Here is a 26,643-nt window from a genome sequence, read left to right on the forward strand (position 1 = left end):
GGCTGAGAGACAGCCAGAAGAAAACACTGGACACAAAGGACTCCAACACACAATTGGGAGCAAAGCAGTGTAATCCCCTTTCAGAGGGTCTGCGCTGGGGATGGGGAGCAGCCACCTGCAGCAAATTCAGATCACAGTCATCACAATTCAGTGAGCACTACCTTTCTCTGTAGATAAGCCTTAAGTAGTAGCAGAGAGAGCAACCTGATGGGGGAAGAAAGGACAGCAAGGTCAGCTAGAAGGGGATTTGGGAGTGAGGGGGAGGGGAATGAAGGGATTACAAAGCAGAGCCTGGGAAGGATATGGGGGACCTAGAGCGAGTTTGGCAGCAGTGTGCAGGGAACACAAAAATGGGCGGGAGTAAGTTCCTTAACATCTCTCATAATATCATAGAATAGAATTTAAGCCATTTTTTATGAAGTAGAACTAATAATAGATTTTTGACTCTCTTGCACAGCTCACGTACAGCACTCATCATTTACACAGTTAATTTGGGGAGACAGATTAGGAAGAAAAGAGGCTTTAATAGAAGAATGACAGGTAAAGGTTTTCCAAGTAACATCCTGTCTTATATCTTATAAAAGAGAGGTGATTTCAGTATCAGAAGGAAATGAATGGGTCTCTTGATTGTTCAGAATTATTCATTTGGCAGTGAAACCTGAAACTAATTCGTATGTGCAGCCTAGAGTTGGCAAACCTGACAAGTACTCTGTGGGTTTATAGAGAAGAGATGACATAAGAAAATATTAAAAGCAAACATTCCCTGATACATGAGTCTTAACAGCATCCTAAATTATATTCATGTTATTTCACATTCAAATGCATTACATGATTCAGCTCCTACCTCACACTGCATTGCATTACTACCATAAGAATGGTTACAGGGGAATTAGAAGGGGAGTTAGAAAGAACATCTGATGATCTCAGTGGTTGTCTTTTACATTAAGGTTATCAAAGTTTTCTTAAATATCTAAGAAAAAGAAAAGTATGTGTTTCTGTGATTTCCCACATAACATCAGAATTAAACAGGCCTGACAACTTTCAATACCACATTGGTTTAGAAACCTAACGTCTACTAAACTACAACAGCAAAATAAGGAGACCAAAACCACTGACATGTTTTTTCAGTTTGCTGGTTTTTTCTACTTTTAAATTTCTTTACTAGCAGAAATACACATTGGTATATTATATATGTAAAAATATATAGTTTTATATCGTATTCATAAATTTTAGATTTTTATCTAGAAACTTTTGCATAATTAACAGCAGTACAAAAAAATTGACAAAGCCATATTTACTGAATCTTCCTTCTTAAAAAATGAAGATTTATGAGATCACATTGTAAATTTATTAATCCTCATTTAGTACCTGTTGTACTCTGGCCAATTTCAACTGAACTGGATGTATAAATATATACACAGACATATGTGTGTATATATATATATATATGAACAGATATATAAAATTCACAAAACCAGGTAGCTAATTAGACATAACCCGATCTGTGCTATCGCTGAATCTGCTTCTGAGTGGCAGAAAGGTCAAGTTAGGCTGTGCTCATGTAGACCTGTCAGGCAGCACATATCTCACAGGGGCCACCTGGGGTACATGACAGACAGCTTTAAGAATGGTCAGATTGTTTAGACACACTACAGTGGGCAGCTGGAGTAGAAAAATAGAGTGAAAGGGTAAGAGTAGCTTTGGGGAAACACTGCAAACCTGGAGAAGACTTGGGAGAACAATGGAGACCTATAAGGGACTGTAGGTGGGTAGGAGATGATGCCAGGTGGTGGTAGGGAGGTAGAGATATGCAAGACATTCCACCCACCTGTAAGAAACCAGGCTTTGTTTGTTCTGCTGCTCAAATGAGCACTTGCTCAGTATTGTATTTTGTGTCAGCTAAGGAAATCCTGTAATTCTCCTGGTTGCCTAGGTCTCCTAGATGGAGAATTAAGGTGAATGGATGGTACCCTGCACACTGGCTTTGGGTTGGGAGGTACAAATGCAGATCCTTCTCCGGTTTGCATGTGAGAAGAATGATCTAGATTCTAATCTTCCTAAATGCAGAGTTTAATTTTAGAAACTTGCTCAGAATGAGGGAACAGTAAGACTGTTTGCAAAGGATCAGTTGAATAGTGCACCATAAGGATCATGACTGTTATTAAGTAAAGCCTCATTTCCAAAAGGAGGAAAGATAAATTTAGAGCTCTGTCCTAGTGAAAATATCCAAACTCTGAAGGTAATTATTTAATACAGAAAGCTCCAAAACTAAGGTTTTTTTTTTTAATGGGAAGAATCCTTTGCAAAAAAAAGAAAATACTGTTCATAGGAAAAGGAAAGTGTGGGAAATAGGTGAGCTCTCCTACAACTGAATGACATGATAGTCAGATAAGTTTTAGTCCATGATCTCCTCCTTTTGCTTTTTTTTTTTTTTAATAACTGAAAAAAAATTCACATTGCAGTAATATATGAACTGCAGCAACCAGTGAGCAAAAAGTTCTGTCAAAGCTGAGGCATTTGCCTCAGATGAACTAAAAGAAAGTCAACCTGGACTGAAATGACCTGAACACACCTGAAACTGTGACTGAAGGTACAAACTGCAACCAAATCAGATTGCATTGGGCCGTGAATTTTTGACAGCTGTGCAGGTAACTCTTTGTATAAGATCTCATATAATGGGTCCACCTGAACTTTCAGTAATAAGTTAGCAATTCATGTAATAAAACATTAAGAAAGTAACAGTCGAATTTGTACTTGAGAGGCAGAAGGGACAGGCCCACAGATTTAGAAAAGTCACTTTCAGAAAAGAGAGATAAGTGTTAAGAAGGGTCAATGAATGCTAACCCAGAGATGTCTCTGAAAATGGAACAGGAGACACTAAGATCTCTCATGCAAGTGCTCTTTTCTATGTAAAATGAAATTGTGATGATCTTGCATTCAAATACTACAGTTTCAAGCACAGAGAGCACATTAAATTAGAAAAAAATACACCTTTCAGCTTTGACAGATAAAGTTTTTGAATAGTACCAATAGAGTTTGTTTCTAGTGCACCTAGTTCTCAAAAGCTTTATGCTGCTCCTCTCCAGCTCAATTCCACCAAAATCTCAGAATAAGGCCATCCTGCTGCACTTCCTTTCTGCAAAGCTGTTTCAAGATCATGCAGAACTCCATAGCAAATTCAAGTAGTGTGAACACACACTGCTCTAAGCATGCAAAAGGAGGAGAACCTGCCTTCCTCCCTCGAGGAAAAAATCAGAAAAAGATTGTTTAAACAAAGAAGCAAAAGAAGCATAAAGCTGTCGCTCTCTAGAGTACTCCCATAGAGCTGTCACAGGTCAGTCTGCTTCAGGATGCAAGTACACCAAAGAAGGACTGGAAGCAGGCAACTGTCTCTCTCCTGGAAAGGCCATATACTATCTTCAACATCACATATCTGGTTGAATCAGAAATGTCAACCTCTAGAAGCACCACTGCCAAGAACACGGAATCACCATGGCTGCCTAGGCAACACTGGTAAATGAATACATATTAATTTACCATATCCTGCTGACTGAGGCTAGGAAAATAACTTGTTCAGAAACACCTCTAATGTTACATGCAACTATGCAGCTTATTCTTTTGCCCTGACTCCTGCTGTTGTGCACCAATACAGAAGACAAAGGAAATACACCCATACAAAGTAGGATGGTAGTCTGGGACAATTTAATTCAATGTTTTCTACTTACAATGATCTCAAAATACAGAGGCATAGTTCAAAGAAGAAATGGAAAGCAGTATCCACCTCTGCTGGAGCTCAGAAGCAGAACTGGATGAACTGCAATTAATGGGTGAAGGCCTCAAGTGAGAAAAAAAAAGGTTAGGGTAAAATGAGAGAAAGCAGTTAGAGAGAAGCAAAGGTGAAAGAACAGCAAGCAGAAGTTGGAATAACTAACAAGGGTTCGAAGAGCAAAGCAAAGAATGTCAGAGAAGCAACTGAAAGTATTCCAGGGGTAAAAAGTTCCAAACAGTAATGCAGGAAAAAATACCCAAACATATCACTACTTTGGAAACTATGCAAATGTGTAACACAGTACTCACTGCATCTCGCCTAGCACATTCATCCTCTCCACGGTACTGGGGCCACCCTGGCCCCCCCGGCTGGCCATGCCCTGCTCTGCCTGAGGGGATCTCCACTTGTTGACCTCCGATCCTGCTAGCAATTCCCACCTGAGTGAGGTGCTGTATCTGAGAACCTTAAAAGCAAATATTGTTTTTTTCATCTTTATACACAGTCAAGTTTGCAGGGCAGACAAATGACAACATAAAACTTTGTTGGAAGCAGGAAACAAGAAGAAAATGAAGCTCTGTTTCTGTGCAATTAATAAAAATCAGCAGAAAGAAGGCTGTCAGTGTAGAACAAAGAAGGAAAAGTTATGTGCATTTTGTGCAGTTCATTTGAGTGTGATGCATTTCATTTCACTGCACTGAAAGATCAGGTTGAGATACGTGCATCTCAGACATCCCAGCCCTTTCCAAACAGCGTTTACTAAAAGCTCTGGCAATGCTTTCATGTAAATTACTTAGCAGCAAAGAGAAGACATTTGCTCCTGTGGCACACCTTACTTGCATCACACTAGCAGGACCCTAACTCTCTGCCTTCTGTTCCATCCCTCAGAAGAATAAAATACATGTCTATGTAAGACTGTGGTTCTTTGAGCTTTGCTTTGTGGTTAAATATTAAACGATGCTGTCATTAACTAACGGGAAGGTCAGAACACGCTGCATCTCCTTTCAGTCTGAAAGCTAACCTCCTCCTTTCTCCTTTTCCTTCCCTTCCTTCCCCTCCTGCTGCTTTCAAACACATGCAAAGGATAGCTGCCACCATTAATCGCAAGAGACATGTAACGACATGCCAGCTTTCCTTCTTCCTGAATTTTCCCACAGAGAAACGTAATTTTTTTTACTATTATAATTATTAAAATAATATTTTATTATTCCTTAGAAATGAAACACATTTAACCCAGAGATACATAAAACTGTGTATGTACAAAAAGGGAGGAAAAGACAAAAACAACAGTGTGATTTAAGTGATGGACAGTTAGATCACTTTCATATTTTCCTCTTAAAAACCTCCAATATTTGACAAGTTTGATATTCACACATAATTATGCTGAAGAACAGAAACTAAATATATGAATTACCTCCAAGCTTTAAAGCAGAATAGATATGAACATTTAGATAATAGTGTGAATCAGTGAATAAAATAACCATAATTAAACTGTAATAGTTACTATATTCTTACCATTCTCATTCTTTTAACATTTACAGGGAGAGGAACTATCAAAACTAGGCTTCTGACATGAGTATATGATCATATTTCCAATCTTTTTCAATTCTCCAGGAACAAAATATTTATCTGGGAGAAAATTAACTGTGACATTTGCATAACAATACAATCTTTTATTCTTAGAATCAGTGTTTGCTGCTTAATTGCTATATGATGTTAGCATCTTATTCATGATAGCATTGATGAGTGCTATGGAAATTATCTCACAACCAAATCAGGGAAGGTGATTTCCTATGGGACAGCAGCAATAGATAGTATAATCACAAACTAAAGGATCCTGCTTTTATGCATGCAATTCTAGGAAAAGAAATGAGAAACACGTAGGAAAGTATTAAACAAATTTTGCTATTTAGCATGCTGATTTGGGATGCATCAATTGGCTTGTTTAGCAAAAAAGAAGTAGCTGGCAGTGGAAAGTTAGCACACACTGTACTCCCTAAAACAAGTCATTTTCCATTCTTAGAGAATGAGGTTTTGTGAAAATATGCTTTGTGATAACCAGTGCCTGTAAGATATTAAAACGGTGGCAAAGCACTGCCTTTTTCTGCAAGGTCCTGTGGATGTAAAGTTAACCTCATTTTGTGATGATTTTTTTTTTTGAGCAATGAAGGCAAGGACCACACACCATGTGTAGTAGCTGAAGGAGAATGACGTCTTAATGGTGACCTTGGCAAAAGGGTAGGTACAGAAAGGGATCAGTTATTTTAGTGCACATTCAACTCAAGTGAAGTGTACCTGCAGTGCTTCCAACGGGCCGTGGCCGTGCCACTGACGGCATTTCCTCTGAGTACATCCCTCTGGAGGAATACGGAACCTCAGGCGGCGGCTGCTCAGGGTGCATTAACTCTGCAGGTTGAAGGAAACCTGGCCCAAAGTTCTGCCTGTGGAAATGGAGTCAAGATTAAAATAAGTGAATTCCCTAACCAGAAACAATAATGTAGGCGTACCTCATACAACAGCTCTTTACAAGGCCTTTTACTGCACATTATAACCTTAAATGTTCAAGAAAATATTTACACCTGAAGAGCATAATCCTCCTCCATGATCTGAACTGCACAGGAATAGTATAACAGAAGTTTACACAAGTGTTTTTCACATGTTGCAGTCTCTTCAAAGCAAGGGAAAAAGTCCACGGATCTTAAGATCTTGTTTTCCCCTTAGGGAAAAAAGGATCTTCAAAACCAGAAAAATAGGATAAGAGTAGTGATGTAGCTGCTTACCTCAGCAAGAAAGCTGACAACTCTAGATTTTCTGGGCACATAGTTTTGGTCTAAAACCATACAAAGTGCATTACATGTGTATTTCACAAACAATTATTACTTCATCAAGCATTCTGATAATTTTACAGGAAGTTTTCAAATTTTTTGCTCTTGAAGATTCATCAAAATACTCAAAGCTGTAATTAGCACATATGAAGAGTAATGTATACTAAAGTTAATGCTTCCTATAAATCAGGCTGGTGCTGGTAGTCACTGTTATATATTTACTGAAAGAGTTAACAACAGAAACTGTAATCAATCTAACTTCACTAATTGTGCCAAGGTAAGTGCACTTGTAAAAGAAACCCTATAATTAATTCACTGAACAGGGACAGAGAGGGAGATGGAAATGCTGCTTTTCTTATGCTTCCTATTAACATATGTTAACCCTGCCACGGCGAGATTGTATTTTAAAGGACTGATGGTAGTTGACTTTTCAGGGGTTATCAGTTCCTATCAATATAGTGGAAGTGTGGATGCCCAAACTTCAGGTGCTTAGGTTACTAGGCTCGCCTCAGCCTCCAGGTATGATCAGAGGCACTTCTCAAGAGGCATCCAAAGCAAAAGATTACCTTAAACCGCTTTCTGCAGGAGCTTCTCACTGGTGAGTATAAATGAAGCAAAGTGAGACAAACATCCCAACTCAGGCACATGAAATCACACAAAGTGAGGACTGGGGATGACTTTTATATGCCTTTTACCACAATGGCATCTAACCCCATCTATGGTTATGGACTGCAATGTATCCTATTCCTCAAGACCTCAATTTTACATCCCTTTGTTTTACAGGAAAATCCCGTGACTGCATCTAACTCAAACTATTCTTGATTTGTGCTTTATTTGGAAAATTACCACCTTTGTATGACAGCCAGAGAGAAAAGAAAGTTGACGTAATAATAAACTGACTAACAAAGCCAAATAAGAGCCTATTAAAGCACCAAAAAGTAATTGTAAATTGAAGTACTAGGTACTTGGCATACAGTATTACTAAATGGAGGAGGTATAAGACCTTCAAGCTGTAACAGCCTTGCTGTGAAGTGCTAAAATTTCCCCAGCTCCCTTACATATAATTCCACCTGTCCACTCAGCAGATCCAAAGGAAACCATTTCCAACTACACCTACAAACCAGTTAAAATAAATGCTTCAATGGGTAGGTAATGTTTAACAATATCACTTCTGTTATGTTAATCACTGCAATCAGTAAAGGATGTGATCATCTGGCTTTTTATGCCTGAAGTGTTGAGCTGGAATTTTGAAGCTGATGAATTGCTACAACTTTTTGATGTTTTCTAAAGAAAATATTTTTTCAACATCACTGCAAAGGTATTATTATTGTGCTAACTTTTCAGAGGACAGGAAGTATATCCTTTATTGCTGATGTGTTTGTACTTGAAAGGTACACATTTAATAACCCTTTACCCTCTCTTCTCAACCTTGTTTATAATAGATAGATATAGCTTCTCTTTAAAGTCAGAGATCAACAGAGGAGTATTAAACCGGGATACAGCTCTGCATCTATATCACACAGGCTTTCTAGTGCTCCTTCCTATATCCAGCTTTCAACTTTTGCACATTCAAAAGAAGAAAATTAATCTCCAGTCATTTAATTAAGTGGGGAGATACCATCCCAAAAATCAATTTTACACCACTAATCCACTATGGCTAAGTAGCTCTATCTCTGTTGCATGATGCAATATCCTTTTTCTGGCAAAAACTGTTCACTGTGCCTTTATGTTTGCCTAGCTGTTATGTGACCTAGGTCTTTTACATTTAATTTTTTGCCCCAGGTTGGTTCCACTCCATTAAAGATGCTGACTGCATTAGTATAGAGAAGAGAACAGTACGCTCACTCAATTATTATTCCATGCACTGCATATTTAAGCCAATGGACTATGACATTGATACCACCTAATCACACTGACCTCAGGTTATTTTTCCATCCTCTAATTGGTGAACTGGTTCTATCAATTTGTTTATCATTATCTTCAGAATTTGAGAATACCTCCCATTGCACAACCATGACAACTCTTTCCTTGTTTTCTATTGACCAAGCTTTAGGAAACTTTCTATTTTAATGAAAATTTAAAGGAACTCTTTCTGTTAAGGTCAACGACCTTGCAGATTGTTAACTTAATCTGTCTGCACTGGCAAAGGCAGTATTTAAACTTTTAATCATGATGCAATTAATTTGTGACTTACATAAATTCAGAGTGCCTGTGTCAAAAGGTGATAAATTTTTAAACAGAAAATATGTTGCAAAAACACTATCCTGCTCAGGTGTACTAATATGGGCTACAGCACTTTCATGGTTAATTTATCACATTTTCCCTGAATGTGTAACAGGCCGACAAAGAGCAAATCCTCAATAACAAACCACTGGTTATGCTTTGTATTGGCAGTCTCAAAGCTCATAATGTTCAAGGTAACCTAAATTACCAAAAATACACCACATGTCATACTGTGTTCCACTTCATGTACACTCACACTGAAACTGCCACCTCCAGACAAGACCTAGGTAAGAAAACATGCTTGGAAACTCCTCCTTTTCTACTTGGCCCTTTCAAAATCAGGTTGCAGAACAACAAATAAAGTTCTTCATATCCATTTTACCATCAAGTTTCCAAGGCAGTGAATACTTCAGGTGAATTCTAATGAATGCCATGGATACCAGCAGGGTTTCATCTCATATGGTGAGCCGTAAGAAGGTAATGAGAGAGCAGCACAAGGCCACCATTTCACCACCTTGGCTGCAGCGGCTTAGAGAGGGTGAGACAAGTCTGAACACAGTGGGCACCATGACTCAAGGTTCACCTTGACACGTAGACAAAACACAGATGCCAAGTGGGAAATTAGCAGTCACCTGGACAACCATTTTCTTCTCTTTACACAATTCTCCCATAGCAAGGGCAGGAGAAGATGGAAAAATTGTTCTTTCCCTGATTTTATAATAATAGGTCTGCCAGGCAGGCTTTTTCTATGAGGGTCACTGTGCTCTGTCATTTGTTCTCAACTTGGTTAAAAATAGAATGAATCTGTTAGTCATATGAAAGCTTTTGCGAGTGAGTGTTGCCCTGAGGATACAGAAACAAGATGAAAGTCAGAGCATTGGGAGAATTACATGCATCTGAGTAACAGTTTCAGGCTCTCCAAAACCTGAAACTCAGTGGTTTACTGAATATTTGGAAGGATATCTCTATAGCCAAGGGGCTAGAAACACATTTCTTTTAAACACATTCCATACCACACGCATATGTCATTCATGCTACATAAATAAATTACAAAGACTGGATCTGGACTCTTTTTACTTCTCATTTATACAGTACTTTGCATAATAATATGCCAGTGACAGTAAGAAATCTGGAATAATTGCAAGGAAAATAATAAATTATAATTTTATCAGTGAAAAGTTACCTTGGTAGGAGACCTGGTGCTGTTGGCGGAGTCATTCCAAATTCCATATATCTCTGTCAGAAGAATGAAAAAAAAAAAACAAATTAAAATCAAAATGCTTACCCTGGGAAGCCCACTGTCAGCCTTTTAAGAGGTGAATGGCAGAGATCTCTAGGCCTGTATGTGTGACTTGATGGCAGCCATAAGAGCTCAGTTATACACACACAGAAGCACAAGAAGATCTGGGAATCACTGCGACAGCAGGCTACTCTCTAATGCAAGTCTTAACTTAAAAACTGCCCAGAAACGCTTTCTCTCATGTGCAGAAGATCAAGGGCTGCTCCAATGTCTGCTTAGCTGAAAACTTTCAGCAAACCAAGCTTTGCATTTGGAAATCTCATTAGACCTCAACCAGCTTAAGACTGCAGCAGAGAGACCACAGGGCTCAGACTCAACAGAACTCGAGATGACCTAAAGGATTATCCGTGTGTTTCAGTGCTCCATTAAATGCAAAACGTCATACACAGAATACTGCTTCCCTATCCCTCACCTCTTGAAAGCATTTGGATACCCTGATGAAAAACATGACCCAAGTCAAATGTTTCTTTTTTTCGTTGTCAAGTTACCACATATATTTAAAACAAAGCAAGTTTTACTCTTGGACATAGCAAGACTGATCTGTGCAAGATCCTAACTGAGAAGAACAGAAAAGTTATCCTAAAGGAGAACTCCTATATTTTCTTGTGGTTGAGATGGGAAAAGAATCCAAATAGCTTAAAAGCAAATTCAACATCTTGTGATGGTCCTTTCTGAATTCTCCTGGTTCCAGGAACTGTCCCACGTTTGTGGCAAGTCCTGACAGCAAGGGCACAGTAACAGTGACCGTGGCTCAACCAGTGCTAACTACCTGCCCAGAAAAGCCCTTTAACTTGCATCACTCACATTAAATGGGTTGTTTACTGCCTGAGTTGGACCATAAGGTGATCCCCACTGGGGGCATGTGGTTCCCCTCCCTGCTCGAGCAGGAGTGTTGTTTACCGGCTGTCCTGCAGAGACCCCGGGCGGTGCCACAGCTGTGGAATTGGCAGCTTGGCTGCTGGGAGCCACCAGTGCAAAGGCATCATCCAGCAGTGAGTGCATGGTCTGCCGAGCCTCTTCAATGGACGGCTGCGGGGGCACGTACTGCGACACCGGGTGGGAGGGCAAGCCAGGGAACTTCCCCAGATCGGCTGAAGATGATGTCTGAGGTTCAGGAGGCAAGTCTGGATCAGACTGGAGGAAACAGAAAGAAGGTGAAGGGCAGCTAGCTACAGGGAAGATTTAACAGCCAGCTTCCAAGCCCCTGTGAGCCTTAAGTCTGAGCAACATTGTCTTTGCCAGAACCACAACGGAACAAATGGCACAAGTGGTGGTGCTGGACAACACCTGCCCCTTACCCTCCTCAATTCTGCATGCATATATGCATGCACATATATAACACCAGCTGTTCAAATACTTCATTCAGTGTGATCTGAAAGACATTGATCTCAGATAAGGCAGCAGAGCTTTGTGCAGGAGTTACTCAGCTATAGAAATCTTGTGGTTTGCAAGCACGTAGTGAAATCACGCACTTCTCCACCCAGAAAAAGACAATCAACTCCATCTACATCTTTGACTTCTTTGCAGCTTTTGCAGTTCCAAGAAATTAATTCAGTCTTTAGCTTATAACTGACCACATCAGCAATAACATTAAACAATTATTACCTCCTAGAAAAACACACAAAGGAAGCTGTTAAGGATCTAAGTGGTTACCTGCATGGAACTTGAACTTGGGTGCATCACCTGAATGGGATTCATGTAAGTGCTTCATAGCAGCAATGCCTGAGGCATGCATCATAATTACTACCTGGGATCTTACCACATGGGCTTATTGTTCATCAGCAAGAGGAAATTAAAAGAGCTTTGCAGCAGCAGACTTATTATCAAAGCTCATTCTTACCACTGCATACAGACTGCAAAATCAGTTGTCAAGAGGCACAAGCCTCTACTTTATTCAGAACTTAGCATTCTGAGCACTGTCTCGCTACAGATGCCAAAGGGGCTGAGCCTGCTGTGTGACATGTCTTAATTAAACAGCTTCAGATGATAATTCATTCTGCTGCAGCATGACATTAAAATCATCACACTCATGTTTGAAGGCAGAAGGAAACTGCAGAAATCAACATTGTAGTCACCTGACTGCATATGCAGCTAATGGTGAAATTCTTAAAATCTTTAAACCACCTTTCAAGATGAAAACTGTCCAGGGGTTTCCAATATTAGCATTAGGCTTAGTGAAGTCTGCTTAGAAGTGGTTAAAGATGCCTAAATACAGTTTGTGACATGGATATGATTGAACAGAAGTATTCTCCAGGGTCTGCTTTTTTTAGACAGGAAACAAAATTAATTTTCAAGACATTGCATTAGAATTGTTTCAAGCTACTGTAGTACAAAGACATGTTTCTTTTTCATTAATAATTAATTCCCACATTTTAAAGATGAGAAAATTTCTCGCAAAACGAACTAAGTCTTCCATTCTGTGAGAGCAAAGGGTGAAATTTTCTGTAACATGAATATATAACATCCAGCAAATTGGACTAGAGTGAAGCTATGTTCAAGATATTATGGAACATGCCAAGCACACTTTCATGTGCATAACCCAGTGGCATTAATGCAAACAAGGCTTTGCTTCTTGGCTTCTAATATCAAGGAATACTTGGCAGAATTTTACTGCTTAGTAGTGACGGACTGTCAATTAAATCTTTATTTCACTTTGATTTACATGCTAACTACACGTGACTGAAACTAGCCATATAGACCATAGTCAGAAGGCCAAAATCCTCCCAGTGTCACAACCGTCATTATGATTACCAGAACATTCCTGCCATCACAGACATACATACAATATATGCAGAATTATTGACTCCTGGAGGCCTTTTGTATGTGCCATCACTGTCAGTTGTGATTAACCTGTCCTTTTCGGCATCAATCGGACTCCCATTTATCTGATGTCGCCGGCGCTGCTTGGGAGAACGTTTTGCACGAGAACTTAAGGGGAAGAAAAGAAAAAGCAGAGAGAGAGAAAGGTAATCACATTTCTTTTTGCAATTTTTATTCTCATCCCACTCAAGTTTGAACTCCTCTGTCCATTTCCTCCAAGTCATCCTTGCCTCAGCCCTGTTTCTCTTTCCTTTCCCAGTTTTTCATGCCAGTTCCATTAGGTAGCCTCAAATCTCTCTCCTCGAGCTCTCCTAACAACACTCTCCTTGGCAACTCTCCAAAATGTCCCATTTCTCCCTCAAATTCTTTCTAGTGTCACGTCCCTTCTATATTCATCTGTCAAAGTTGCCTGTGCTCCAGTTCCCCCTGCCAGTGCCTCTCCAGGTCTCCCAGACCAATGACACATCTGCAGTAGCAGAACAGACCACACTGCCAAGGCGGCTTTGTGCCTGGCACTTTGGGTTAAACCCCACCAGGCAAACCAGCTGAGGAACACACACAGCTGGAGAAAAGCTACTTTCTATCAGTGCAGAACCAGTCACAGGGTACTAGTGCTCCAGAAACAAAGTGCTGGTATTCATAAGCCCTAAACAGAAGCCAGGGAGAACTTTCTCTGAAAATACAAGGCCAGGAAGGCAGATCTGTGGGGCTGACAAATGTGCCTCATAATCTTTTATGTATTCCCTCTGGGTAATCTCATTGATTTGTGAATTTGCCTTTAACATTCAAAATCTTCATGCTTTTTAGGTTGTTCAAGGTTTTTCTTATTTTGCTTATTTTCCTCTCCCTTTATAAAAATATTATTACTTGCAGGTTATGTTTTCTATGTATCTTTTTTAGTGCTGATATTGTAATTTTGATCCCTCTACACCACACAAAAATTATTCAAACAAATGGCTGAGCAAATACTAAATTGTTTTAAGACAGTTTCCATACATTTGAGCTTATTTATCAAGAATTCATCGCTGAGAACTTGTTAAAGAATAATGTGAAAACAAAACATACTGGCATATAGTGAAATAAATCAAAACGCTTAGAACAATCCAATCCTTCTCACCTAGATAACTCAAATTCAACCAGTGATCAAAATGATTTTAAGCTCTGAAAGTTAAGAAGTACAGTTTTGATGTACTTTGGGCGCTGACTCTAAAAGAAAATTGCTCTTTCCATCTCTGAAATCCATACCTCTTCCTGGGCTCTATGAAGACTGTAGGCACACTGCCTCCAGGGTCCAAGATCTTGTCAATCTGCATCTGTGCCTTGCGATATATTCTGTGCTGTTCTTTGGAGTCAACCACCACCACGTCGTCCACCACTGGAAATTCATAGTGCCCTTTACGCTTGGCGCGAAGGCGAATCTTATTGCGGTGATGCTCAATCTCAGATTTATGCCTCAGGGCTGTCTGTATCTTAAAGGAGGAAGGGGGGGGGGGAAGAGAAAGAATTGTGTTTTTCACTTGGATATTTTGCAAACTGGATTTTGCTGCTCTTCCACAACCCTCTCCTCCCCACCTCTCTGTCTGCCTCTCCCTCCTTCACCCCCTCCCTCCCCCAAATCTCTGAAGGACTAAAATAAGTCACACAATTAACAAACACACTTTCTTTCTCGGGTATTTTTCAGTATCCTCATTGTCTCCCCAGGTAGATGTACTATTATACACAACACGACTGCCAGCACAGCAGGTGCAATTAGAAGGAGGTGGCAATTTGTTAACAAAAGGCGGGAGGAACACAAAAAACTCCTGCTGTCTGCCAGAAGTGGCACTGCTCTGAAAAAATAAGACTAACCAGACTGTAGTTAGCTTTGCTTGTCCAACAGAGATACATTTGATCAATAGTGACGAAATCTGTCACCCACTCCCTTTAATGACCTTCATCACCTATGAAGCAAGAACTCAAGGAGCTAACTGAGCTCATAACTCAGTGCCTCTGCTGAGCATGAGAGGCCACCATAAGCTATGCAGGAATGTAGCAGCAACAGAAGGGCCCAGGTCCCTGGATGAACATGTCACTATCAGCTCTACATCTTATTGCACGCTGAGGTTTCATGCCTCTCTCCCACCCTTTTTCAAATTTCCTGCAGTGCATCTCATTATCTGGGAAAAGCTATTTAACACCACATTTTGTAAGTCCTGGCCCAACATTCACTGAAATCATTCTTATCACTGGAAAACACTTGAGCACCAGATCAGGTAGCAACAACTGCTCTTGCCTGTGCTGGACTAGACCTGGAATACATCTGCATCAGCAAATTAAAAAGGAAATAAAAATTGATTTTTGTGTATTCTTTCATGAAAATCCCTAAAAAGCTTATAATGGACACAAGTCAGACTTACTATTTACATTTATAGTTAGAATTATGTGTCTTCTGCCCATATAATGAGATTTCTTTTCTGTGGCTCCTCTTGCCTGTGTATCCTAGATATATGTGTTTACCTCTCTTCCACAGGGTACTCAGAAACACAGAATCCTAAAGTTAAGTTACAGGTTGCAGTAATCTTCCACTCTGAATTACGAGAATGTGTCATCTTATACCCAATACAAAACCAAGATGCTGGTATGTGGTAGTGTCAGGCAGTGTATCACTTTTATAGTGCACCACCTTTCCTCCTCATGCCCCAGCCATGCTTATATTCTGCTTACAGTAATGTGAGGCCTCAGAGAAAGCAGGAAGTTTCTGTATGTTTACTGTCAGATAAACACATCAGAAGTTGAAAGCAATGAATGTGCTGCAAACTCACACCCCAGAATATTTTGAGATAAGTTCTTTGTATAATCCACATCCTGAGTTGCTGAAAATTCAACTGAATAATGTAAAATGAAAACCAAGGTGGGCCACGTGTTCCAATTCTCACACATTAATTAACACAGCTCTAATTAAATCATGTCCTGACGAATAGCAAAAGGATGCTGACATGAGGTATCCCAACCATCAAATTTGCTCCTCTCCCATTGTTTAATTTTTGGTTTAGATACCTCTTAAAAACAGGTCAGATTCTTCCTCTGGACTGAAACAGGATTATTGCTGTAACTTGTCACGATTTAACTCCTCAGGAACTAACGAGGAACTCCTGATAACAAGAAACTGGATACTTATCACTTCTCTCTTGGCTGGGCATACAGTCCTCCAAAAACATTCAAAGCACTTTACCTCTTTATTAATTTTGTTGGTCTCTGCCACTCGATCAGAAAGCACTGAGTTCTGAACCGGAGGTGCTGCCATCGGTTGCATAGCAATCAGCTGGATCTTGCTTGGGACCCGTCTGCTGGCATCTGAGGAGCGAGACATCCTGTCCACATGTTCGAAGATGGAGGCTGAGGAGTGCTGCTCATTTCCACTGCTGGTCTGAGGGGGTCCTAAATCACCAGAACCAACAGAGAGTAAAGCAGTGCTGCCAGGGTTATCTCAGTCACATTTTAAGCTCTACAGATGCTGTGCTACAAGACTATGCCATGTTTTCCATCTGTGTTTAATTTGCCCTACAGGCCTTCCAGCTGATTCACATTTAGTGTACAACAAGTTTACCCCGTGGTTTGCAAATGATAAACATTTTTCCATAATATTTCCAGAAGGTGAGCTGTCATTCTTTATTTCTGTAAATCAAGCTCTTGGCATTTGCAAACCCCCAAAATCTCAATCTACTTTACTTCATAAAAAGCTGTTCAAGTACATACTGCTAATGGTTCCTCTTATCAGTACTTAAGGAGATGCAAATTGCTCAAATGGAGGTTCAAAGAGCAATGAAAGATGTCTCAATGCAAAATGTATTTCTTAAGTGATAGGAGTGATATAGGAATTAAACAAAAAAAACTCTTAGAAGTCCACACAAACCACAAAGAATTTTATGAACGGTTTACTGAATAAAGCTTTTAAAGCAGTCTTTTTCTCTGTGACAGGATAAATAGTTCAGATTGTAATAAGCAAGCTGCACAAATATTGCCTTGTAATTTGTTGAAAAGGTTAAACCAACTCAAATACGGTCAGCAAACGACAGAAACTAATATGCATGGAAGTTGCAGCCCAGGTCCTGCCAACAGTTAATCACTTCAATAGAAACAGGTCATCTCTTTCAAAAGACTTGAAATCTGTAGGATCACCCCAATGGTGTGCAGTTAAGCACAGATTTGATTATTTTTTTCAAGCTAGACCTAAACCAGGAACGGTTACGCAGATGAGGCTTGCAAAAGCTGTTCAAAGCTTGCAAAGGAACCTTTTGTCTTGTCCCCATGGTAAAGCCACAAATTTTCAAACTGCTTTTCACCATGAAATACAAGCTGTGAGATCAAGATTTGTCGCTCTCCTTAAGGAGGAACACAGCAGTGTGGAGGGACATAATCCCACATCCTTGCACAGACAATAAGGGTTCTTAAGATTCAAATCAGGAGATAAATCTCACTTGATTGTGATACAGAATCAGTTGTTGCTCAACACTACCCCTACAACAGACAAAAGCGGGAAAATAAAATAGTCACTGCTCTGATCCATTTGCAACATGTGCTGGTAATGCAGGATAGGGTTCAGAAGAGGAGTGAATGCTATCTTCTGTAGAAGATCACAGTAGATTACTTGCTCCTTTGCTTCCCTCTTCTAGCACAAAAAGGGAGCAGGAGAAGGAAGGAATGGTACATTTTATTATATTCACAGCACATTACTTTTGGGCTGGAAAGCAATCCGGCCACAAATTGAGCAAAATTCTTATTCTTCATATTTCTCAAAGTTGATCAATGGATTGTCAAATGTACCCATTTATAAATGGTATTCACATTTATAAATGTGACTTTTCTGTACGTGTCATTAAAAAGAAGGTAAACAGTTCCTTTCAAGACCTCTGTGTCCCAAATGTTCTGCAAGACACCAAGACTAAATGAAATATATCCATCTCTCTTCTATAGCTATTTATATCATCTTTACCAGTTGTCATCTTTAAAGCCCAAACTTCATGCATTTCTCAGAAGTGTGCAAGCATTGCCTCTCACAGAGAGGGGCACAAGATATATTAAGTAGTTAGTGTGAATCCCTCAGAGCAATTGTGTAGTCAATAGAAATCTGACCTTCTGCATCCATCTTTCCCATTTTCCCCACCACATATTAGTAATTTTTTCCAACCTTTTCACTCTAACAGCCATTCTCAAGCTCACTGACCTCAAACATAAAATTTTAAGGTTATTTTCATATTACTTGGTTAGCAAGGTCCAACATATTCAATTACACTAAGCATTCACTCTGACTCTTTATAATTTCATCCATAACCTCCCCTTTTACACACAAACAAGTGCTTGTCAGAGGCCTCTTAGCCGAAACAGGCTTATACTCATTTTGTAAAACTGTCCAAAAGTCCCACTAACAAATTTTGGTAAGGCTCTACAGTAACGCTGTATGTAACTCCCTTTTGCAGAAAAGATACACATACACACAAAACCCTCATAAGCTGCACCTGACCTTTAAATCTCCTGTGTGTGCATACACTGAATGTGTCTATAAATACAAAGTACAGTAAAGCAGATAAAGTCAGGAACTGCACAGCACTGTATACATATAGCAAAACAAGAAATGGTTTCTAACTCAACACATAAATAAGCAAAAAGTTTTGACAGAGAGAATAATTCCTCATTTCGAAGTTCTTATATTACACTATTGTCCATGCTTAGAAAATCTTCCTTATAAAGCTATCAGATGGCACTACATGAAAGAAAATTTGATCTCAGACTAGTCACCTGAGGCTAAAAAATAATGGAGAGGAATTAATACCCCAATACTGGGCAGAACACATTTAAGCAAGTAGTCCATATAGGTCACATGTCAGGATCAATGTTCATCACTGTTCCCTGAGTTGTACTACTAATTGAATTGAAATGTCAGGGAGATTAATTGCTCTGCAGGAAGCTACAATTTCATATAAAAACCAATACAGTCAAAGATAGAGGAAGCTTACTGCTTCCTGCACCCTCTTGAAATAAAAACAAGAGACATGGCAACCAAAAGGCATAAGGCCTCATCCAAAATCAGATTAAGTCAATGGGATTCTTCCTCTGATCCACTGGTATCTGAATCAGCCAGAGTATGCAGTTTCAGATACATTTCATACCGTTTCTTTGTATTCCAGTAGGCTATGTCCCTAGGATGCAGCTGATGACTCATTAAACCCAACAATGGAATGCATCATAACCATTCTATCCATCCTTCTCTACCATTGTAAGATGGACACTGCTGTCAGAGGACACAGTCCTTATTTTATCATTAGATATGTTATGTATTATTAAAGACAGTGTCAGCTTTCCCCTGCCCTGTGTTTGCTATGTCTCAATCCTGGCCAGGAAAACACTAGTTCAGGAGAAAATATTTTACGCTTTTTTGCAGGTAGCTTGTGTTTGCCTTGGGTTTCCAGTAAAGAAATTAACTTCTAACAATACCTCTAACTTGCTTATACAAAGCTAGTTTCAGGACCAACAGCTGCCTTAGTTTTGCTTCTTTCACAGTCATGTTTTCCTCAATAATTTGAAAAAATTGGGAGGAAATTAGAAAAATGTGCCAGATGACTATAATTTGTGTCACTGAGATTTTTTTTTTATAGTTCAACAGCTCAAAAGCAATTTTGGTTTTTTAGACACAGAAGACAAACCCTGCCATCCTGAAGATATAATAGCAGCTACCCCAGCACCTCTATTCATATTTGTAGTCAACTACCAGCTCTGGTTACTTACCCACTCTGTTTGCTCCTGACAACATAAAGGAAAAAGAAGAGACAACACAGTAATTATGACAAATAATTCAGCTGAAATGGCAACTGGAAAAAAACCACAGTAGCAAGATGATTGCATTTACTTTTGAATGAAATTCATGAACTTGGATCAAACTGCCAAGCCTCAGCTGCACAAAAAGGGAGCTGAATCTCCCAATTTAACAGAGAGCTCTCTCCAGACAGTGCCTGCAATTCTGAATGCTAAAAATAGTCCCTATGATTACCAAACTAGAGGCACCAAATGCTGCAAAAATAGTGCATTTGATCCAGTAAGCACATGATGAGTAGAAAGGACACAATTTACACAGTATCCTTGCCGCCTTTATCAGGTAATTCAGATGCAGCAACACCTAACATTTCTACACCTTAAAATGCTAAATCTTAAAGTTTTAAGCCAGACAGAAAATGAAGAGACGAAAATGTAGTTCCCAGGTAAGAAGAAATGGGAGAACACTAAATCAGAGCAATGGAATTGAAGTCAGATAGGTTGGAGCAACTCAAACCATTCTGAGTTCTGTCATAGCATAATTGTTTTCCTATATGTTTTCACTTGGGCATGATTTCTGGTCCTTAGAGCAAACCTAAGGCATTGAAAACATGTAGCATCAAGACAATATCTTCCTTTGTAAATTCTGTAAAGTATATACAGCATATGCTGTCTGCTGAATTATTAGAAAGTTTAACTTTTTAGTCACATCAGCAGCTCCTGTGCTTTGTTTTCTTACCCATTCATTACATAGGAATGCCTGATCCATCAACCCTTGCTCTTCCAGGAGTAGTCCACATTACGAAAGTTTAAGAATCACACATCATTTAAGCTGCTGTTTAGCCACCCAAAAGCTAGCTGTTTATATAATAAACTATCTTACACAGTCCTCATTTCTGCAACATAAAGAAAAACTGAATGTCTATTGTCTGCTATGACCTTAATTTCACTGGCACTGCATTCCTCAGAAGTCATCTTTACATCTCAGCTGGTATGTCACAGAGGGTGTGGAAAAACACTCAATATACCAAAGAGACTGCTCACAATGTGGTCAATATTTTCGTCTTCTCCTAATTTTCTGTTGCCATCAAGGCCATGTGTATTAAAAACTGATGAGGATATCACAAACTCCTTTACCAGACAGTCAGAATTTGCTCTAGGAAGACTACTGTGATTTAAGGCAAAGATCTGGTAGCTAAAACCACAAACAAGGAACAAGCCATCTAAACCAAAAGGCTCTCACAAAAAACACTTACATGTTTGTGTAGGCACAGTTAACCACACACTTTTAAACCGGAAAAGAATTTAAAAGAATGTTTTAGTTAAAAAATGAAAGTGCATTTTCACTGTTTTATCAACTTTTCAATGAGAAAAGAAATATATTTTAGGGTACCTCCAAGGCATTTTAACTGGAAGGAAGATGGTTCTTTACGAAAAAATACCACTGTTATTAACATATTAGCACTGGATTTTCATCTTTTGAAAACACAATCATGCAGGCATTTTGATGTCTGAATTAGAACTTATTTGTAAAATTTTTACCTCTCTGATCTCTTTTTTTTTTAATCTCACTTTTTCAAAGTTACAGTTAAAGACACACACCCACGCAGTATGAAGTCCTGCTGTGACCTCTACTGCCCAAGTAACTGTCTGCAATTCCGGGTACCACGAGCCACAATTAGGCCTAAATGGAAAGAGTTCTGTCGGGGGTTGTGTGCGGGACAAAAGGAGGGAAGATCCATTCCTGCGAAGCCATTAGTTTCAAAAGCTTGCTGGAATGAAAGGAATGTGTAGCTCTTCAGTTTCACCGGAAAAAAACTAAATCAAAAAGGAAAGGATTTTCTGTGACAAAATCCAGAAAAATCAACAACCAAAGATGAATTTACGAAAGTTACAGTGCCACAGTAACTCTTCAACCTGAGTAAAGCTCTGCTAGTGCACACAAGGAAAAAAAAAAAGTAACAAACCCTTCTTCACTGCTCTGCGTGGTTTGCCCTCGTTTGCAGTTGATGGTCTTGCAGTTTCCTCTCCAGTCTCTCTCCCGCTGGATTGTTCACTGGCTGTGGAGTCAGCATCTGATGGCGAAATTCTGCCACGAACAAAACAATATTTGCAAGTCTGCAAAGGGGCACAATTCTCACACTCAAAGAATCCTGCACTAAAATATCTTGTGAAGACTGCTAACCTTTTCCTCTGTTTTTAAGTAAATTCTTAATACATTATCATAGCCAGATATTCATTGCCATGATGCCATTGCGTGCGAAAACTGACTGCAACAGGATTCACATGTGACAATATTATTATGTAATCTTTCCTTTAAAATACACTACGAGAAAAAAACCTCTGCATTCATAAGTAACAGTTTATTCTTCAGACAGAAGATAATTATATTAGGAATAAAAAACTCATATAGGTAACCAGTGTAACATTCAGCCTCACTAACTTGGTGTTGTCTTGCCAACAATACAAGACCACATGAGTATTCTCCTGACTAGTCAAATGTAGGGCCATTCAAAAATGCTTCTTTTATGTATTTATCCCATGCAGTTATGAGATTCTTCAAAAGTATTTTTTACCTAAAAATTACAATCTCAGTGTTCATAGCTTTTGTGGGAGATACAGAAAAATAAAAAAATACTTCAACTCTAAAATTATTCAGATAGCAGTATAAAAATAAAAAAAACATAGGGCACACACTACTGCCTAGCTGACACCAAAGCCTGTCTTTTCATATGGGATCAGCCTTTTTGACAGTGTCTCTAGTGACCATTTTGTCTTATGAACATTCATATTCTATTCTGGCAGGGAGTTAATCACTGAAAGTGTGCACATGTCTGTGCATTAACTTCATTAGTGCAGGATTTGCTTGGGCTAGATGGATATCTGAAATAGTTACTGAGGCTCTTGGCTAAACATCAACCTGCCTAGAGCCCACAAACTAAGACAACTATATCCAGCTTGACAAGTCCATTGCAAGTTAAATCTACTCCTTGCAGCAGGCAATGCTCCAGCTCCAAATTGACTTCCTTATTTTTCCTCACAGAACAATGCACTGATCTGCAAAATCATAATACTAATGTCGAATCCCAATTAAAAAAAAAATGCAGAGAAAAGAGGATAAATGGTCCTCAGTGAGCTTATAGACCTGCATCATTGCTTCTTTTTCTAAAGTAGAAGGTGTGCAGAGCTGTCATCTCCATCACCTTTGCCTTGGTTTAGCAGAGTATAAGGCTGGAGCTCTTCTTTCCAGATTTCCCACCAACTTTGTTTCACCTCATTGTGCTTTGCGTTCCTTCATACTCTTTCCTCAGTCTATCTAAATGATCATTAAGTTATAGGAACATAAACAGTGCTGAATCAACATCAGTCATTCCTTACAAGTGCTGAGGAATATGTAGTTGTATCCTCTCGAGCCAAAACAATGGGTCCAATTCTCAGCTGGAGCCCAGAGATGCTGTGCTTTCTGAATTCAGCTGCTCTTGTTTGTTGTTTTTCACAGATACAGAACATGTACTCGCATCACCACTATATTTCCTGGCATGCAACATACAACCCTGAATTGCGCTGTGATGAATTGAGTTCTGTATTTCCTCACAAAACAGCAACCAGCTAAACCCAACATAACACAGTATGATATCATTTCATATTTCAACTTCTGCCTCAGGGAATAAATGCTTTAAATCGCAAGCTGACATGGGCATGTCAGCATGGTAGGGAGGTGATGGTAACATCTCCATAGTTAAGTCTAAAGGAAGATTTGTTCTTAAGGGAGTATGAGGGAGAAGAGGGAAATTCTCTTTTGAACTACAAGTTAGTCACTCATCTCTGTGCCTAGCAAAACCATGGAGCAGACCCTCCTGGAAACTATGCTAAGGCACATGAAAAATAAGGAGGGACTTGGTGACAGCCAACATGGCTTGACTAAGAGCAAATCATGTGTGACACATTTTGAGACCTTCTACAATGGGGTCATGGCACTGGTGGATAAGGGAAGAACAACTGACATCTACCTGGACCTGTGCAAAGCATTTGACACTGTCCCACATGACATCCTTGTCCCTAAATTCAAGATAAGTGGATATGACAAACAGAAAATTTGGTGAGTAAGAAATTGACTGGATGGTCACACTCGAAGAGTTGTGGTCAATGGCTCAATGTCCAAGTGGAGAGCAGTGACAGGTGGCATTCCTCAGGGGTCAATACTGGCATTGGTGCTGTGTAACATCTTTGTCAGCAATACAGACAGTGGGATCAAGTGCATCCTCAGCAAGTTCTCTAACAACACCAAGCTCTGTGGTGTGGTCAACATACTGGAGGGAAGGGATGCCATCCAGAGGGACCCTGACAGGCTTGAGAAGTGGGGACATGTGAAACTCATTAAGTTCAACAAGGTCAAGTGCAAGGTCCTGCACCTGGTTCAGGGCAATCCCAAGCAAAAACACAGGCTGGGAGGAGAATGAGTTGAGAGCAGCTCTGAGGAAAAGAACTTGGGACTATTGCTGGATGAGAAGCTCAACATGAGCCAGCCATGTGCACTTGCAGCCTAGAGAGCCAAATGTATCCTGGACTGCATTAAAAGCAAGTTGAGGGAGGGGATTCTGCCCTTCTACTCCACTCTCGTGAGACTCCACCTGGAGTACTGCATCCAGCTCTAGGGCCCAATATCAGGACGACATGGACCTGTTGGAGTGAGTCCAGAGGACAGTCATGAAGATGATCAGAGGGATGGAGCATCTCTGCTATGAGGAAAGGTTTAAAGAGTTACAGCTGCTGAGCCTGGACTAGAGAAGGCTCCAGGGAGATCTTATCACAGCCTTCCAGTACCTGAAGGAAGCCTACAAGAGAGCTGGAGAGGGACTTTTTAAAGGACATGTAGTGATAGGACAAGGGGGAATGGCTTTAAACTGAAATAGGGTAGTTTTAGACTAGATATTAGAAAGAAATTCTTTACTGTGGGGGTGGTGAGACATGGAACAGGTTGCCTAGAGAATCTGTGGATGCCACATCCCTGCAAGTGTTTAAGTCCAGGTTGGATGGGGCTCTGAGCAACCTGGTCTAGTGAAAGGTGTCCCTGCTCGTGGCACGGGGGTTGGAACAAGATGAACTTTAAGGTTCCTTCCAACCCAAACCATTCTATGATTTGACACTTAATTAGACGCTATTAAAAAAAAAATAATCTTTATTCCAAATTTGATCAATGATTCACTATTATCTTCAGGGGAATCATTAAAATGTTGGCTTCTGAAATTTGTCCTGCTTAATTCTCTGAATTATTCTAGATGAAATATAGTAACAACCTCAAATTTAAACTTATATCTTATGCTGATGTGCATATAAATATAGATATCTTCCCTTTCCCAAGGTATCATCTCTGTCTTAGGCCACTATTGAACTTTTTAAAAGAAACACAGAAACACCCATCCTTCTGATTTATATTACTTTGTTTTAATTTATGTAAGCTACACCAAAACGAGTTAGCTCATTTTCCTTCTATTATTTTCCAATTTTGCCCACATTCCACTGTACCACTGGTAGTCTACTACTTACAAGGTCTATAGGGAGTTAGGAAGACAGGCTTAGCATCTGGAAAGGGGGAAACTGAGCTTTATGAAGCCCACATGGGGAAGATGAAGTAAGGATCTTAAGACAACTGGGGCTTTAGAGAAAGCACAGAAGGCTGAACAGAGGAGCAAGCTGTGTCACAGAGATCTACAGCTCAGTTAGAATCACCATTAGTTTCCTTCTAAGCTCATTCAACTCTGCCCTTGATTGATTGCTTTTTTTTTTCTCCCACCATGAAGCATCATGTAGGTATAAGCACAGGGGATGCAGAGCTGGAGACAGAGGAGTGCACATGTGAGAGTGAGGGAGAAGAAGAAGAATTACTGGAAAGTGGAGCACAGAGGAGCTCAGCTCCTCAGAGTTCCATTTTTTCCCTCAGCTTTTACCTTCCCACTTCTCTTTTTTTTTGTGCACAGATCCTTCTTTACTGTGTAGCTTTGTTACAGCAGGTATCCCACACAGTTTTTTCCAGCAAAACACGCTTGATTATTGGAAAACGTTAGCAAACTTGTGCTGAGGTTAACAGACATTTCTCCACTTGCACAGCTGAAAATTATCACTGCCTTTTCTGACTAAGGCTGGTTTGCTATGAGAGTAACCAGATTATCGTAAGTAAAAACATTCATGCATCTTCCCTGAATTTTGGAGATATAGCTTATTATTGGAAATCCCAACTCTTCGTACATGTGTTGGTCACTATTAACGTTATTGAAACATGTTACTATTTGTCAATGGCTTTCATTTGTTTTAACCACCCATTGTCTTAGTAGCTAGAGATCACATCAAAGAGACTGCACTGGAAAACATACACTTGATGTTTCTAGTAAAGCAATGACTTGACTCTAGTCAACTCAGCAGTGTCGTAAATACTGCTCTTAGCTGGGTATGTTCCCTTTAAGAGAAAAATGAACACTAAATTCTCACAATCTTGTACGAATGAGTAGTGAGGTATAACTGACAGCTCACTAGAAAACACAAAGTTTCAGAGCTCTGGAACAGTTATTTCCACTGAAATTGCCCTAAAAATACTATAATCACTAGCCATTAATAAACTGTTGTCTACTACAATTTGTTTTATCTCCGAACTGACCTCCCTCTGTGTCGAACAGTCTTTGAAGGCTTTGTGGAAGTCTTGGATTTGGGGCTGGGCACATCTCCATTTTCAGACGGGGTAGTATCCTTAATAGGTCCTGGTAAAGGAGCTGGCTCGTGGATAATCAGGACATCATCTTTATTGTGCTGGCCCAGATGCTGCTTAGCAAAATCAAAGCCTTTCACACTGGGGGCTTGTAGCTGTGAGAAAAGAACAAAGACAAAAGACAGGAACTGTGAGTGACAATGAGTACAAAGGCTTTGGCTCA

General features: G+C 39.7%; 1 protein-coding gene across 9 annotated transcripts in view; it reads right to left on the bottom strand.

The window, feature by feature from the left end:
• KIAA1549 (KIAA1549 ortholog) overlaps positions 1-26,643 on the bottom strand; it is a 145,326-nt gene that overhangs the window by 2,496 nt on the left and 116,187 nt on the right. The window contains exons 11-21 of one of the 9 annotated variants that reach the window (XM_064654773.1): positions 26,373-26,575; positions 21,688-21,809; positions 19,697-19,711; positions 16,146-16,351; positions 14,180-14,403; positions 12,898-13,042; positions 10,919-11,248; positions 9,998-10,050; positions 6,062-6,207; positions 4,078-4,232; positions 162-204 (exon numbers count right to left, since the gene is read on the bottom strand). In XM_064654773.1, the coding sequence (XP_064510843.1) occupies positions 181-204; positions 4,078-4,232; positions 6,062-6,207; positions 9,998-10,050; positions 10,919-11,248; positions 12,898-13,042; positions 14,180-14,403; positions 16,146-16,351; positions 19,697-19,711; positions 21,688-21,809; positions 26,373-26,575 (1,623 nt within the window). In that variant the 3' untranslated portion in view covers positions 162-180. Of the gene's footprint in view, positions 1-161; positions 205-4,077; positions 4,233-6,061; positions 6,208-9,997; positions 10,051-10,918; positions 11,249-12,893; positions 13,043-14,179; positions 14,404-16,145; positions 16,352-19,696; positions 19,712-21,687; positions 21,810-26,372; positions 26,576-26,643 lie in introns of those variants that run through there. The other 8 variants (XM_064654768.1, XM_064654767.1, XM_064654771.1 and 5 more) reach the window with 8 other exon arrangements.

Source organism: Pseudopipra pipra, chromosome 5, assembly GCF_036250125.1.
Source record: "Pseudopipra pipra isolate bDixPip1 chromosome 5, bDixPip1.hap1, whole genome shotgun sequence".
NCBI classification, from domain to species: Eukaryota; Metazoa; Chordata; class Aves; order Passeriformes; family Pipridae; genus Pseudopipra; species Pseudopipra pipra.